At 44.7% G+C, this 14,368-nt stretch overlaps 1 protein-coding gene across 1 annotated transcript in view; it reads right to left on the bottom strand.

Annotated features, from left to right (window-relative positions):
- Positions 1-14,368, bottom strand: part of ptk7b (protein tyrosine kinase 7b) — a 71,648-nt gene that overhangs the window by 2,440 nt on the left and 54,840 nt on the right. Inside the window, exons 3-17 of the mRNA XM_085478187.1 lie at positions 12,593-12,695; positions 12,308-12,492; positions 10,596-10,743; positions 6,742-6,872; positions 5,160-5,426; positions 4,612-4,748; positions 4,360-4,495; positions 3,736-3,855; positions 3,282-3,431; positions 2,761-2,908; positions 2,187-2,314; positions 1,256-1,456; positions 802-963; positions 475-707; positions 290-370 (exon numbers count right to left, since the gene is read on the bottom strand). Of these exons, the coding sequence (XP_085334313.1) occupies positions 290-370; positions 475-707; positions 802-963; positions 1,256-1,456; positions 2,187-2,314; positions 2,761-2,908; positions 3,282-3,431; positions 3,736-3,855; positions 4,360-4,495; positions 4,612-4,748; positions 5,160-5,426; positions 6,742-6,872; positions 10,596-10,743; positions 12,308-12,492; positions 12,593-12,695 (2,330 nt within the window). The remainder of the gene's footprint in view (positions 1-289; positions 371-474; positions 708-801; positions 964-1,255; positions 1,457-2,186; positions 2,315-2,760; positions 2,909-3,281; positions 3,432-3,735; positions 3,856-4,359; positions 4,496-4,611; positions 4,749-5,159; positions 5,427-6,741; positions 6,873-10,595; positions 10,744-12,307; positions 12,493-12,592; positions 12,696-14,368) is intronic.

Here is a 14,368-nt window from a genome sequence, read left to right as displayed (position 1 = left end):
GGGGGTCATGGTAGAGAGACTTTGATAAGAACATAGAAGTTCAAAGTGAGCAAAGTTCAACAATTCCTCAATGGTTACTGTAACTTAACAGTGATGAGTTCAGAAGGTTAGAGGTCAAGCTACAATGGCCTGTTTCAGACAGGATGGCCTACACGATACTGCAGCAGAGCCCAAAGACAAAAATACAGAGCTCTGTATAACAGTTTATTTCCGTTTCCGTTTATTTCAATGGCTTCTGGTGTGCAGAAGGCTGTTATATGCCACTCATGCTGCACAGTTCACTGCTTACTTTGGTCTTGGTGCTGATAGGCTGACTCTTGACTTTGTCATCTTTGCTTTTGGAAATTCTCAGGAACTGCTTTAGATCTCCCTGGCATGAGAAAAGCAGACATAGAGAGCAGTGCGTCAGGTACAAAACAACATTTCTGCACTTCTTCTGCGTTTGTGTCTGTATGTGTGTTAGTGTGAGATTACCAGGTCATAGTACTCTAGGATCATGTAGTGAGGATCCGCCTCCCTGCAGAGGCCCAGCAGGCGGACGACGTTGGGGTGGCTTAGCTTGGCGAACATTTCTGCTTCCCGGCGGAAGTCGAGTTGGAGCTGCTCATCTCTGGTCTGCAGGCTCTTCACAAGAACCACCGTCTCCTCCTCGCCCTCTTCGATTCCCTTAGCTTTGGATAGCAGCACCTCCCCAAACTCCCCTTTTCCTGAACAAACATTCACGTGACACACAGCAAAATGTGAGCGCAGAAGCGCAATACACTTTTTTCACAGAAAACAGAGATGCATAGACTACTCTACCTAAAGTCGTGATGGTCTGTAGGTTTGTCCGGGGAAAGTGGAGCTTATCGTTGTTGACGTGGCTGTGGCGTTTCTCTGTGGTTGCGATGGTACCCATGTTGGTGAGCGCCACCTCTTCCTGGATCTCAGCAGTGGTGTGGCCGTTCTGTTGGACTGCTCCGCCTGATGAACACAACAAATATTCTACTGGGTCAAAGGTCACAGACGTAGTACAAATATGAATAAATCTGATCGATTTAGAACATGTTTTATATAATATGTTAAAATGCATTGTATATACAGAATATAGAACGGAGGAAACAAACTGATACTTGTTGCTCTGCTCAAAACTTTTTTTTGCCTTTTTACATGTTAAGTGTAATCAATAAAATGAACACAGGGTGGCAGCAAAGATCTTGAAATAGCATACAGGATTATTGTGTAACTGTAACCACAACTTTATCAGCAATCATACCATTAAGGCACTCCATCTCGGGCTCCTCTCCATCCTGGCCCTTCTGCATTCTTTGGGCGTTGCGTCTCTTCTTGCAGTAGAACATGAGTCCCAGGACCACAATGATGTAGGCCACAGCCGCTCCCACCGACAGACCGATTGTTTGGATCATCTTGTAAGGAGCCTTTTCATCCTCTTCAGTCGGGAAATGCACCGGTTTGTCTGTTTGGCACAGGTGAAAATTGGGGCTGACTAAAACGTGGCTAAGAAGTACACTGTGCATGGATTTAAGTCTTACACACACAACAGACTGTGTTACCAGAACGCTAAATCTTTCACCACAGTGAAAGATGCAACACAGTTGATGGTAAAAGCATCAACTTTAGTGTAAACACGAACGTAAACGTTTCATAGAACAGGATTTTAAAAATAAGATTGGAACAAGCGGATGATAGAAAAGGTATTTGTGGTGAATTTTAACACAGTTAAAACCACAAACCGACTTACAAACATACATACGGTCCTTCCATTTATCTGAGCTGCCCTGTTACAGTCAATTACTTGTCTTTTACAAGGCGCGACAAACATCTAAATTTAATTGTCTCCAAAACAAAAAAGCAAAGCTGGAATACCATCCTGCTACTTTGGGAGAAAATGAGGTGATGTGGGACACGAGTGCTAGTGCGTGACTGTAATTTTCAGCTTTAGTCGGCACACAAGGAGCCACAGAGTGCGAAGCTTTATTAGATCCAGCGTCTGCCCGATCCCATCACCTCGGTGACAGCCGTGGCGTCAGAGACGCGCCTGTGGTTATTAACCTGTCCGCACGGATGACAGACAGAGGCTGAAGGTTTAATTAAAGCCTTCATCCTACACTTGTGATTCTGTGCCCATTTGCTCCTGATAAAGCAAAGCCTGTGTATGCAAATATGTACGAGTGTGCCAAACTCACCCACTACATACAGCTGAGCCACGCGGTCTTTGATGCTGCAGCTGTTTCCGGCCACACAGGTATATTTGCCGGTGTCATCCGTAGTCACGTCCCTGATCACTAGGGAGCCATTGGGCATCGTTTGGAACCTGGAAGAAGGAGCGAGACAGAAAAACACAGAGGTCTCAGTGTCCAATCTGAATCTGATTTTATATCTGCATCATTAAAAATCATCTGATTTAAAGATAATGGCTATAATTTGTGCAATTCAGGGTCAAGAAATGCAGTGCTTTCAGAATACATTAATATATTTAGCTAACATTACCAAATTAGACCATCAGCGCTATGATTGGCCCAGCACAGGAAAGTGGGGAAAGCGTGTTTAAATAATAGCTTTATTTGCTCTGGCACATTCTGACGGAGCAAATGAAACGTGAACTCTCATACTCGTTTGTTTCCAAGGTTATAATTCTATGTTAGCACAAGCTAAATCCACAACGAATGTGTGGAGATGGAGCTTTAATCAGTCGTGTCAACTGTGTAATCCTAATCCATGAAGGCTGAGCTGTGGAGAAGACAAATGTGTTTCGTTTACCTTCTGTTATTACTGATGTCCAGCGGCTTGTCTTTACCCACCCAGTGGATGTGAGGCTTGGGATCGCCCGTTGCCTGACAGTGCAGGATCGCAGTGTGACCCTGGTACACCGTCGTGTTGTCTGGTTCCACCTTGAAGCGAACGTGCACTGTTTGTGCACAAAAAGCACACACACAAACACGCACAGAAACAAACAAATCATATTAATACAACACTTTAACCACATCTGGGGCGACAGCACCTCTTTTACAGCTTGTGCTGATTGTGGTCACTGTCCTCCCAGATAATCTACAACCCAAACGCAATTCATTAACCAGACTGTAAAAAGGCCACCAACTACACAATAAATGCTGCTGTGTTTGAAACTTAATGGCAATGATCAGTGACCGCCTTGCTATAAAACCACCCTCACATGCACCAAGACCACAAGTCCTCCTGATGTGGGGCTGATGACTAATACAGTAGCGTGGACCCTTTCTTTCACTACTCCCTGCTTCCATGACGATGAGACAGTGGTTTACCGGCTACGGTGAGGGTCACAAAGGCCCGGATCTCCCCCTGGAGGCTGTTGGAGGCGATGCAGGTGTAGTTGCCAGCGTCGCTTCGAGTGACTTTGGTGAAACGGAGCTGGCCGTTTTTCTGCTTGACGTGAGGCGGCAGCTCTCCTCCATCTGCAGGGGGAGCCAGAGAGACACACGGGGACAAGAGCTGGTCTGGTTATCCATGTGGGATTCAAGTGGTTAATTAGACTATTATGGCTACTGCAGATGGAGGAGGGAAGTGATCTGTGGTGATAAATCGCCCTCACGTTGTGTTTATTCTACACAGGTTGCTACATATTCTTGCGGAAATGACATTTGTCATCATAAGCATTGAAGAATTAATGCCTGCTAAAGGGTTCTGGGTGAAATATTGCTCAACAGCCATTCCTCATCAGATCTGAAGCTATAGCAAGTGGAATCAGTGGCAGCAGACCTGTTTTGGACCAGCGGATGGTGGGGGGCTCTCTTCCTTTAGCCGAGCACTGGATGGGGATCTCTTTGTCCAATTCCAAGCACTGGGAAGGCTGCGGGGTTGGGGTGAACTTTAGTTTCTCTGAAACACAAGTAAAAGCACAGCACACGTCACACACGGATGACACTAAGCTGACGCAAATCATGTTCAGACATATTTGGGAAAAATGTGTCAACAGGCACGACGAGCACACAGATCTGATGAGCGTAAAAGCTGAGATCTATCAGAGGTTGAGATCATGGCATGTCACACCTTTTATGAGATCAGATAAGAATTGATCATGGAGATACCACGTTACAAATGGAGGCTAAGCTAAAGCTGTTGTGTGTGAGTCATATTTTACATCTCTGTGGGTGTCCTGCAGGGTCCACAGATCCACAACACAGTTATAGAAAACCACGCACACAAGCCCACAGCCATGACCACATCGCATTTATTTTTCATCTCAGCGCCGTATTGCTCATCATTCCCTCGCTCATTACACATCATCTTTATCTCCGGGAAATATCTTCAAATAGATTCGGAGCAAACAAAGGATGATCCACTGTATATACTGATCAGCTAAGTGATTCCCACGCATCTTACCGAGCACAGCGACCTTAGCATATCCCGTCAGCTGTCCACCCAGAGTTTTGGTTTGACAGCTGTACACATGTGCATCATAGACCTCCACATTGTTGATCCTGAGGGTCCCGTTAGGGAATATCTTAAACCGGATGTCCTGGTGAGACAAAAAAAAAGACAAAAAGTTTTAGTAAAACTGTGAAGGTACAAACAGACCAGCTTTCTTCTGTATGTCGTTAAAAGAAAAAGACAGTGAGGAAAGTGAAAACCTACCTCGGGCTGAATGATGTTGCTGCTGCGGAACCAGGTGACCTCAGGTTGGAGGTTGGCTTGAGCGTGACAGTGGAGGTAACCGGGTTTACCTTCTTCTAAATGGCTGTCCTTAGGCATGTCCACCCACACTGGGGGAGCTGTGGACAAAGAGACAACTCTTCAGCTACATATCGCTGCCCTGAAGGAATATCCAATGTGTCAATCACCTAGGCTCACTGAACAGACAAAATACACATTAGCTTCTGTTAGAGGACCCAATGCTCCCAGCATTAATAAACCTACTGTAGGATACATCTGGGATACTGGATGTATCCTGCTAACATTAGCAAGCTTGCGCTCTGCCCTCTCACTTCATGCTCTACGCATCATGCTTCTTAGCTCTCAAGATCCCATCTTCCTTTTAAATGCCTGCAACACCACAGTTACAATCTAAACTTTGATCATCTCCGTGTATACATACAAACGACAAACAACCACTTTAAAAGTACTTTCTGTACTTAGTTAAAGTGAATTTAGGGTGCATATAAAGTGGTCTTTGTAGGACTTACTGGCCACAGTGAAGGTGACCTCCTGTATCCTGCGTCCAGCCTTATTCTCGGCCACGCAGGTGTAGGTGCCCGAATCTCCCTTCTCCGTGGGACTGAAGACCAGATATTTCCCATCTTGGTGTACTCGGCCCTCTGTGGGCACCCGCTGACCTTCTCTCTCCCACCACACCACTGGCGGAGGTTTGCCATGTGGGGCGTTGCATTCTACCTGCTGCAGGCTGTTCACTGTGAAAACCTTCGACGCCCGGGGCACCATGTCTTCTATTTCTGTAGCGGGAACCAGAGAGAGCGAGCAAATGTTACGAACTGACTTAGCAATTCAAATGCTGACGCTGATTCATTAGAGGACCGCTAATAATCATCAACCTGTGCTTTAACCTTGTACGAGCCTAAGATCTAAATCAATTAATGAGAAGAAAACACATTTCTCAGCAAATGAAAGAGAAGCAGAGCTGCGAGAAGAGGGAGGGCACTGAAATGAATGAGGCGGAGCCACGATGGGAGCGACTGTTTCAACTTGTCCCTAAACACTGAATTCTACTGTGACACAATCCCCTATAATGCCTGCAGGGATTAGCATCAGATTAGGTGAATTAAGGTATTTAAATGGAGCTGTGGTTCACTGGGTTAAAACTGCAGATACAGTTGTACCTTGTTAATCCAAAACCCTTGGGGGGAGAAAAGGGGCTGCTGGAGAGGGGAAGGAAAAAAAAAAGTGCCCGGGACATTGAAATGCAAAGAAATTTTAGCCCTGAGCTTATTCAAAATATTTGACGTGCGTGCACTTGCATTTCAAAAAGCTGGCTGATTAGTAAGATGAGAAGATACTACAGTCATCTTGTTGTAGTTTCAACCTCAATGAGCTGTTTTAAAGTTGTTTCAAGAGGTTATCTGGGAAGACGCGGCGCAAGGAAAGAGCCGGCTTTGTTAGTGCATGCACAATATTAAAACAGCTTCACTGTGTTTGGACTTGTATATAATTTGGTTCCCCTTCCTTTTAACTTCTTCTTCTTTTGCACCACCAAAGACTTTTATTTGTTGTAGTCTTAAAATGTCATTTTCACATTACACTGATTTATAACACTTTAGAAACAGTCATCTCATGCAAGGAAAGCTGCAGCGTGTTTTAATGACGTTCGGCATTTCACAACCTCCTAATTACACTGCTCATTACCCTGGTTGAGTCACACTGATGAGTTATCTAATGTAACATCTACTGCTTGAGTAAAGCGAGTGCCAGGTGCTGTTCACTTTGGAGGAAACTTGATGAGTTAAAAAAGCTTGGAAAACAGCTGGACGCTAAGGGGAAACAATATGAAGGGGAAGCAGCAAAATGCTTCTGTACGGCGCGTGGTAGTGGATGCAGCTGGGCCGGATGTCAATACAGGAATGTGATTATCATCGGAGAGATCTGGGCACTAAGTGAAAGCGGCAGAAGGAGGAGGAGGGAGGGAGGGGGGATTAGAGCAGGAGAGATGGAGGGCAGTGTTCATATGTAGCCCGTTCCACTCAGATTATAGGATAACAGGGGTTTCTAATTGTTTACGCTCGAGTTTTGTATGTGTGTACGTGTGTGACGCACCAGCTATGAGGAGGGAGGCCTCCAGCGTAACCTGTGATCCTCTGAGGCCGCGACCGACACATCTGTAGGTCCCCGTGTTCCTGGGCTTGACCTGGGTGATCAGCAGCGTCCCGTTGGATAGAAGGAAGACTCTGTAGAAGAAGAGAAAGAAACAATCTCTCTCAATCACTGATCCACAAACATTTCGCACATTCTTCGCAGAGAAAAGCACAGCGGAGAGAAGATTTCTGCACAGATACAGCCAACGAACCTCAAATCTTTCTCAGTCTGCATCTGCAAACCTTTCTTAGAGGTTTCGCTTTGACCTGCAAGTCAACTGCCCGAAAATTTGGACTTTCCATTCTAATTTGGCCCAATTCAGTAAACCCAAGCCATCTGCTGCTCTAAATCTGTAGAGGTAAATGCTAAGAATCTGTCCACGGAAAACAAAGAAACAAATGTGTCCTACATTTTGAGTTAATTAAAAAGAAAAAAAATCTCGTGCTTCAGGAGGCCTGTCCTGACAGCTGGCCCCTGGAGTCTATCAGGCCGATGGGAGTATCAGTGTCAGTGATGGACAGAATGAGGAGTAATTAAAGGCAGACCTTAAGCCAGCTTCGGGGATGACAGAAAAGGAGCTGAGCATCCGGCACAGCAAAAACAGAAGATCCCAAGTCACTGCAGAGCTCATGGGAAAAACAAATACTCGGAGAGGAAAAAGGAAAGCCACTGCAGAATGATCTGCATTCCCTCAGAAGAGTTTTCCAAAAGCGGGGATTCATATAAGAATATCTAGTTCCACAGTGGATTCCCTCAGGAAAAGTGAGATTTCTGTGTCATCCCTTCTTCTTTGTTTAGGAGAAAGAGGGAAATGAGCTTTGGGAGCTGGTGTACATTTCCACCTGAGAGACGGAGAACTAGTTTGTGGAAACAGGCCAAAATAACTAGAAAACAAAATGAGCAAAGAGCGATTTTTAAAGGCAATCACGAGTATGGTTTCACACGTTTGACCCGTGGGGCAGAAACTGGCTGCAAAAAAATAGCCTTAAGCTCCAGATGGTGTGTGTGGGGTTTTTTTTTTCTTGGTTTCACACATTTGGAAAAACAGTCTACACTAGTTATTCATTCATTCGCTAGGGGAGGTTATCTAAACAGCCTAAGTGCAGACACAGATGATATCACTGCAGAGAGCTGCGTAACTTAGGGACTATAATCAGCCCAGATCAATAAACTAAATCACACAAAACACCAGGCTGCTGTGGAATAACCTAGCCACAAAGAGGTTAGGCTTCCATGCTTATTACTGAGTCCTCATCACTGCCTAGGTGACCAAACCTGCCTCTGACAGGCTCATTACACAAATGACTAACTATTGATATTGGAGTCATTCACCCTGCCTAGCTCAACGAGCACAGTAATCACTTCAAAATAGAAAAGCAGGATTGTACTCTACGTGCGGAACGGGCTCATGTATAAGCATGAGGCGCTATGAAAGCTGGCATGATATATAGAAATTTATTATGAAGTCCTATTTATAAAGACGGGGGATATGCTGGTAATCTGAGTGTAGCTCGAGGGTCTTTTCCTCTCAGAGCGTGGACACTGGAGACCTGCAGACTTCTCTGATAGGTTACAGAGAATGGGTTTGTTCCAGTGATGTGCAGACTGAAGAAAAAAAACTTTACCGTGCTTTTTTCCCCAGTAATAACATTCCTCAATGTGCAATTTATCTTGAGCTTTGTGTTGAAACAGCACATAGAGAGGCGAGAGCCCGATGCTGGGGTTCCACCTCATCGGGCTCATAGGAATACCAATGGCTGCACACTAGGGCTGCCACAAACGATTATTTTGATAGTCGACTAGTCACCGATTATTTTTGCGATTAGTCGACTAATCAGATCATCATCCATTGGACGTACAGCGTACAGCTTATTGCACCAGCAGCATCTGGTCTTATATAACTATCATTAGCTTACAGCTTGAAGTGTTTGTGCTAACTAAAAATAAAGACAAGATGATAGTTTATTAATTTTTAATGAAATTTGCAGATTGTTTCGGTGAAGTTTAATAAACTCCTTGCTTTCTAAAATATAACAGGACACCGGAGTATATTATCCAGTGTCTCAAACTTCTGATGATCAGCTGTCTGCTTGAAGTTTATTTAGCTGTGCAAAAACTATAACTTTAATCTTAGCCAAACCGATTTACTCAGGAACAAATAAAATACTAAAGAAAGCCAAACAATAACATTTTAAGTTATCTAAGTGACTTATATATCATGTTTAACCTGAGTAGCGAAAGACAGTGGTGGGTTTGAAAACGATTTGCCGGGAGTCCGGTGTTCTCACGGCTCTAGTTAGCCTTGCCCCCGCCTAGCTAACGAACTAGTGGGTAACAGACGTCTCCGAAAACGTCGGAGAGCTTTTGAAAATATGTGGTGTCTTGATAAACTGAGCAGATATTTGAGGTTTACACAGCTACATTCTCGCCTGAAAATATGTTAAACGTTTATTTTGTGACCCAGAAAGAATAATAAGAGTAAAGTTAAAACTAACTAGCTGCCGCCATTGTTGACAGCTGCGCTATGAATTCTGGGACACAGCTTCTTCTTCTTCGGGGTTTAACGGCAGCTGGCATCCTTGTACATGCAGTGCTGCCATCTTCTGTTTCAGTCCGTTATTACACCCTTAAATCCTACTACTCATTCCTGCGTCCTTTGTGATCTTACAAAGCTTCAAACGATGCGTCGACTATTAAATTAGTCGTCGACGATTTTAATAGTCGACATAATCGTGACTAGTCGACTAATCGTGGCAGCCCTACTGCACACTCAGATACACAGGAATCATGCTTATATGATGGTAAGGAGAAGGAAGAGGGGTGAAAAGGGGGTGGATGCAAGATGGAAGAGGAGGAATCGTAGTTAAGACGTACAGCGCTGAGCAAAAGCCTTGAGCCACATCTCATTTCTTTATATTTTACTAGAAAAGATATATAATAGGTAGAGTGGTTTAGTTAAACATACATAAGCATAAATGGAAATAAGGTATATAAGGCAAAAACAGCCCAATTTATCAAATTATCAGTCACTGTTTGGTGTGACCACCTTTATTCTTCAACAGGTCTGGGCTCTCGGGAGGCCAATCCATGACTGATAGTGTTCCAGTGTGTGTTCTTCTATCCAGGTGTGCTTTTACTGCATTGGCAATGTGTTGGGAATCATGCTGCAAAGCCTGTACTCTCTTGTTCAGGCTTTCTTTCACCACATTTTACAGATGGCTGTAGGCACTCACGACAGCCACACTTCCACTGAGGCCATTTCTGATGAGGCGTCAGTAAACAGTAGATGGATCAACAGAAGGGCCAGATGCATTTCTCAAGTCCTGCACATGCCTGTCACTTCTTTCCTCCTTCTGTCCAGTTTCCTCAAATTTGTAAGAACACACATCAAACTGTGCTGAAATATGATTCACTTTGTTGGTGTGGAAACACTATTTTATCCCTGAAACTGTCATCATTTTTTTTCTTTGCTCGGTTATCTCTTATATATAAACACTACACTGGTTCATCCCTGGAATTAGGTGTCTTTTGTGTGCTTGAATGATTCATATGAATGTTAAGGGGCTTAAGAAACAAACCTTCCTTTGAAAATGGCCATGGACAAGGGGAAAAAAGTCAAATAGGAGCCAATGTCGAAAGAAAAATTAAAGTCTGGAGAACTATTGCTCAAGGTCACTTTAATAAATTATACCAAGGTCTTGCTCCTTGAAGGAAGAATAATAAAGAAATGAAAAGTGACTCACGACTTTTACACAATACTGTATGATGAGAAACAACAAAGTGACACAGAGGGAAAGATTTAGCACTCAACATACCTGGACTTGTTTGCCAGCAGCTCGTTTTCGTGGTACCACTCCAACGTGGGCGCCGGCTCTGCAGTGAACTGGCAGTGGAACACAGCCTCCCCGTTCCTCACTACCACCTGGTCCTCAGGAGTGACCACCGGCCGCGGGAAGCTCTTATCTGTTAGAGAGGTAGAACATCTGTATGATTACAGGCAACGGACCATCAAGTTCCATCTGCGTGGACGCTCGTACATCACACCAAACTACTCCGGCTTTATTAAAAGCTGCCAACAGCAGCAGGAGGCTGGTGAGCCAGCAGTGTTCAGGTGGCAGTGTGTCAACACCACAGGGGCCCCTAGGACAGACTTAATGAGGTCAGAAAACAGAACCAGCAGCTTCCCTGCCTTTTCTCTCTCTTTTTTTTTCTCGCTCTTACAGATCGTAGAATCACACATAAGAGATAATCCTTTTCTTTTCTGCAATGGTCCATAAACTAGTTATTCCTGGAAAACAGGGTTAGAAACAGCTCCACAGGAAAGAAGAAAAACTCAGTGCAAAATCCACAAACCCCAGTTTTAAATTGCATATTAAATCAATCACTGAGTTTTAAATGACCTGAAAAATGCTTCCGCTGCTGCATTTTTCCTTATGTTCACTTTCATTTGGCCCTTTCTACCAGCCACAAGCAGACCTCTCAGTGTTAGCCAACACTGCTCAGACCTGCCAAAACTTCAGATTAAGTCTGGTACAACCTAAAGGAGGAGTAATAGCTACACAGATTTTACTAAATTGTTACACTCCGGATGCAAAGCAGAAGGACGTCGAGTTAACGCACACACACTAGGAAGAGATCGGGAAAACACGTGAGTATCAGCAGAGCTGCTGAAGGAATGGTGCCAGTAGCAGTTATAGGACATTACGAGTGGTTTGAGTGAAGATAAAGAAAGGCGTGCATTCAGAGCACACCTGGCCCACCCAGGACGTCAACGGGAAGCCTCAGCCTACGATCTGAGAGCATGCACTGAAAACCAGTTTAAATCTGTCAGCCTTTTCCTTAAGGTTAAGCCCTATAGAAGAGCAGAGGGTGGTGACACCGTAACCTGAAACTGAACAATTATCCTTTCTTTCTCAACCCAGGTGCTAATCCGATGTCTCTGTGTTGCAGGTGGCTATGTGAAGCGGAACAGGGCGTCAGGTTTCTAATGCTGATTGGGTGCTGTGCTGCAAACCTTATACACGGGGGAGAAACAGAGCAAACAACACGACGAGAGCTTGTAGGAAAGAACCTACCTGTAGAATAAACTGTAGCAGAGGTAGTTGTTGTTAGACACACGGAGGAGACCCTGATGCTGAGGGAGCTGCTGTTATTGTTCTTTTAAGACATGTTACAATATTGTATGTGTGGGTGGTGTGGGAGGAAGTCGCTAACAGACTTAAAGGTAATCACATTACACGCACTGTAACTTTTTTCTGCTTCCTGCTTTCTCTCACCACTAATGCTCTTTAACCACACACACCTGGTCGTCTCCATTTCCAGGTGCGGAAATGTGGGAAACTCACTACATCCTGAAAACCTTTGATTAGTGACCTACAATCAATTAGTGGATCGAGTAGCACACCTGACAGCAAAGTAAAATCAATATGGTATCATCTTACAGCCCTAATGTTTCTCTATAATATATCATGTGTCAGTTTTATATTCTTGCAGATCTGATATTTGTTGCACAAGGTCACACACACACCTATAATGTTAAGAGTGTAGTTGGTGTTACTGCAGACGTGCCCAGCTGCATTTTTGGCGCAGCAGTAGTACAGGCCATTATCATCCGGACTGGCATTCTTGAAGGTGAGCGTCCTCTCTTTATTGTTGATCTGATGAGTTTTCTCCGTCAGCTTCACGCCGTCCTTGAACCACTGGCATGTCGGCCTGAGAAGCAGCAGGATGAGGAAGAGAAAGAGGAAGAGAAATCGTTCTGAATACCGTCTCATAAACCTGAATTTTGATCTTGAAGTGGGAGGAGACTCACCGGGGATGTCCATCAATATCACAGCTCAACGTGACCAGCGAAGAGTTCTCCATCTCCCTGTCAGAGACGGGTTCCTTCAAAATCACACCTCCGCTCTCCAACCCTGCAGTGATAGAAGAGGCAGAAAAATCCCGTAAGTGATGGAAGGGAGCACAAGAGGACAGGGGGAACAGCTGAGGAGAGGGACAGGAGGAAAAATTGAGTTAAGTGGTCGCCCTGTCCTCATGCGACACATGACGACGCTAATGAGTGCAGCAGGGACGAGGGGAGAGCGGGGAACATCGCTGCGACAGCACTATGACTCCACATCTACCACATTAGTGGGTCAGCTTACATCAGCATACCACAGTCCTGCACTCACCACAGTAATTCAAGTCCTTGAGGCGCTTTTCAAATGAAAAGTTCATTAACTGCTAATAGCAACACTCTGCTGTCAGAGCGGCCCATGAAATAAGGCAGCAGTGAACATGTTGTGACAAAGCACCTGCTAGTTATAATTTTAGTAATCCTTCAATTGAGCGCCCATCAAAAAAAAAACAGTTCTTCAAAACTAATTATGTGTGTTTACATTATTGCATCAAAGGAGAAATGAATGCCACAACAACGCGATGAAAGACAAGAAGGCTGATCGCTTGCGTCTCGGTGATAGATGAACAAAAGAACAAAGGAAGAAAAACAGATTGTGGGAAAGTGATCCGCATTAGTCCCATACATGGAAGCAAGCTTTTGCAGGCAGAAACAAAGAGCACATTAAGGATTTCGCCCAGTACACATGTGCAGATAGTGTGTCAAACCTGACATCAACAAAGCTTTCCTTCATCCTGCTCAAGTCCAAGATTCTTCAACATGTTCAGGTTGGCGAGACAGATAAAAAGTTGTTACATAGAAAGACAAAAGCTAGCTAGTGACAGCTTAGATTTAGCTGCAGTACCATCTTAGCACACCTTGCTGGAATTCCCCTTCTCCCACTGTTGACTACACAAACACTTGGTGTTTACACTGAATGAGAACAAGGGCTAATTGTTATTTACGTGACAGTATAAAGGCTGAGGTATGATGTGCAGAGACTGTGTAAACACTGCGGTTAGTGGGTGAAATCACTGAGAGAGCATGTTTGTTTCGGTTGCCCCCGATTTCTACACGAGTCCGTGGGGGTTTTGTGTATGTATGCTGTGCGTGTATTAGTGTAAGACATCCCACTAACGCTGCGCCATTCCTATGGCCCTTGGCTGAACAGTGCTGCTGCAGTGTGGATCATGTATGAAATATGCATGGTATGAGCCCACCTGAGAGAGCGATGGGGAGGGAGGGAGGAAGGACGCAGCACCCCTGTGAGGTCACAAGGGGCGCTAGAGGGAAAACTGTCACAATGAATTACTCAGGAACTGGCAGTGCTGTGCAGCCTGAGGGGATCATGGGAAACCATCTCTACAGCAACAGGGCTTCCATTCTCCTTCCTTATATCCCATCTGAGCCGTGCACTGCTCATTACCTCCCTCCTACCACAGACGGCCGACAACAGTGTGTGTGTGTGGAAGCATAGCTCAGCAGTGGAGCAAGTATGTGCGTGTGTTTATACATCTGTTTGTACATGCAATGGTGTATGCGAAACACAGCTGACGATGCTCTGCCTGCGAGCCTGAGTGCATGTGTGCAAGTGTCCTAAAATATCTGACAGTTCAGCAGATGCAAATTAGTTGTGTGTCTCATTCAAGGCCATTCCAGGCAATAGCTCCACTAACTCGAGGAGGAGGAGGTAATGAAGGGCAACTGCGC

This window comes from Copadichromis virginalis, linkage group LG13, assembly GCF_057382275.1.
Source record: "Copadichromis virginalis isolate Kocher_CV1m ecotype Utaka linkage group LG13, C_Virginalis_male_GT1.1, whole genome shotgun sequence".
In the NCBI taxonomy this organism is placed as follows: domain Eukaryota; kingdom Metazoa; phylum Chordata; class Actinopteri; order Cichliformes; family Cichlidae; genus Copadichromis; species Copadichromis virginalis.
The sequence above is the reverse complement of the archived record's forward strand: the minus strand, read 5'-3'. Positions and strand labels throughout refer to the sequence as shown.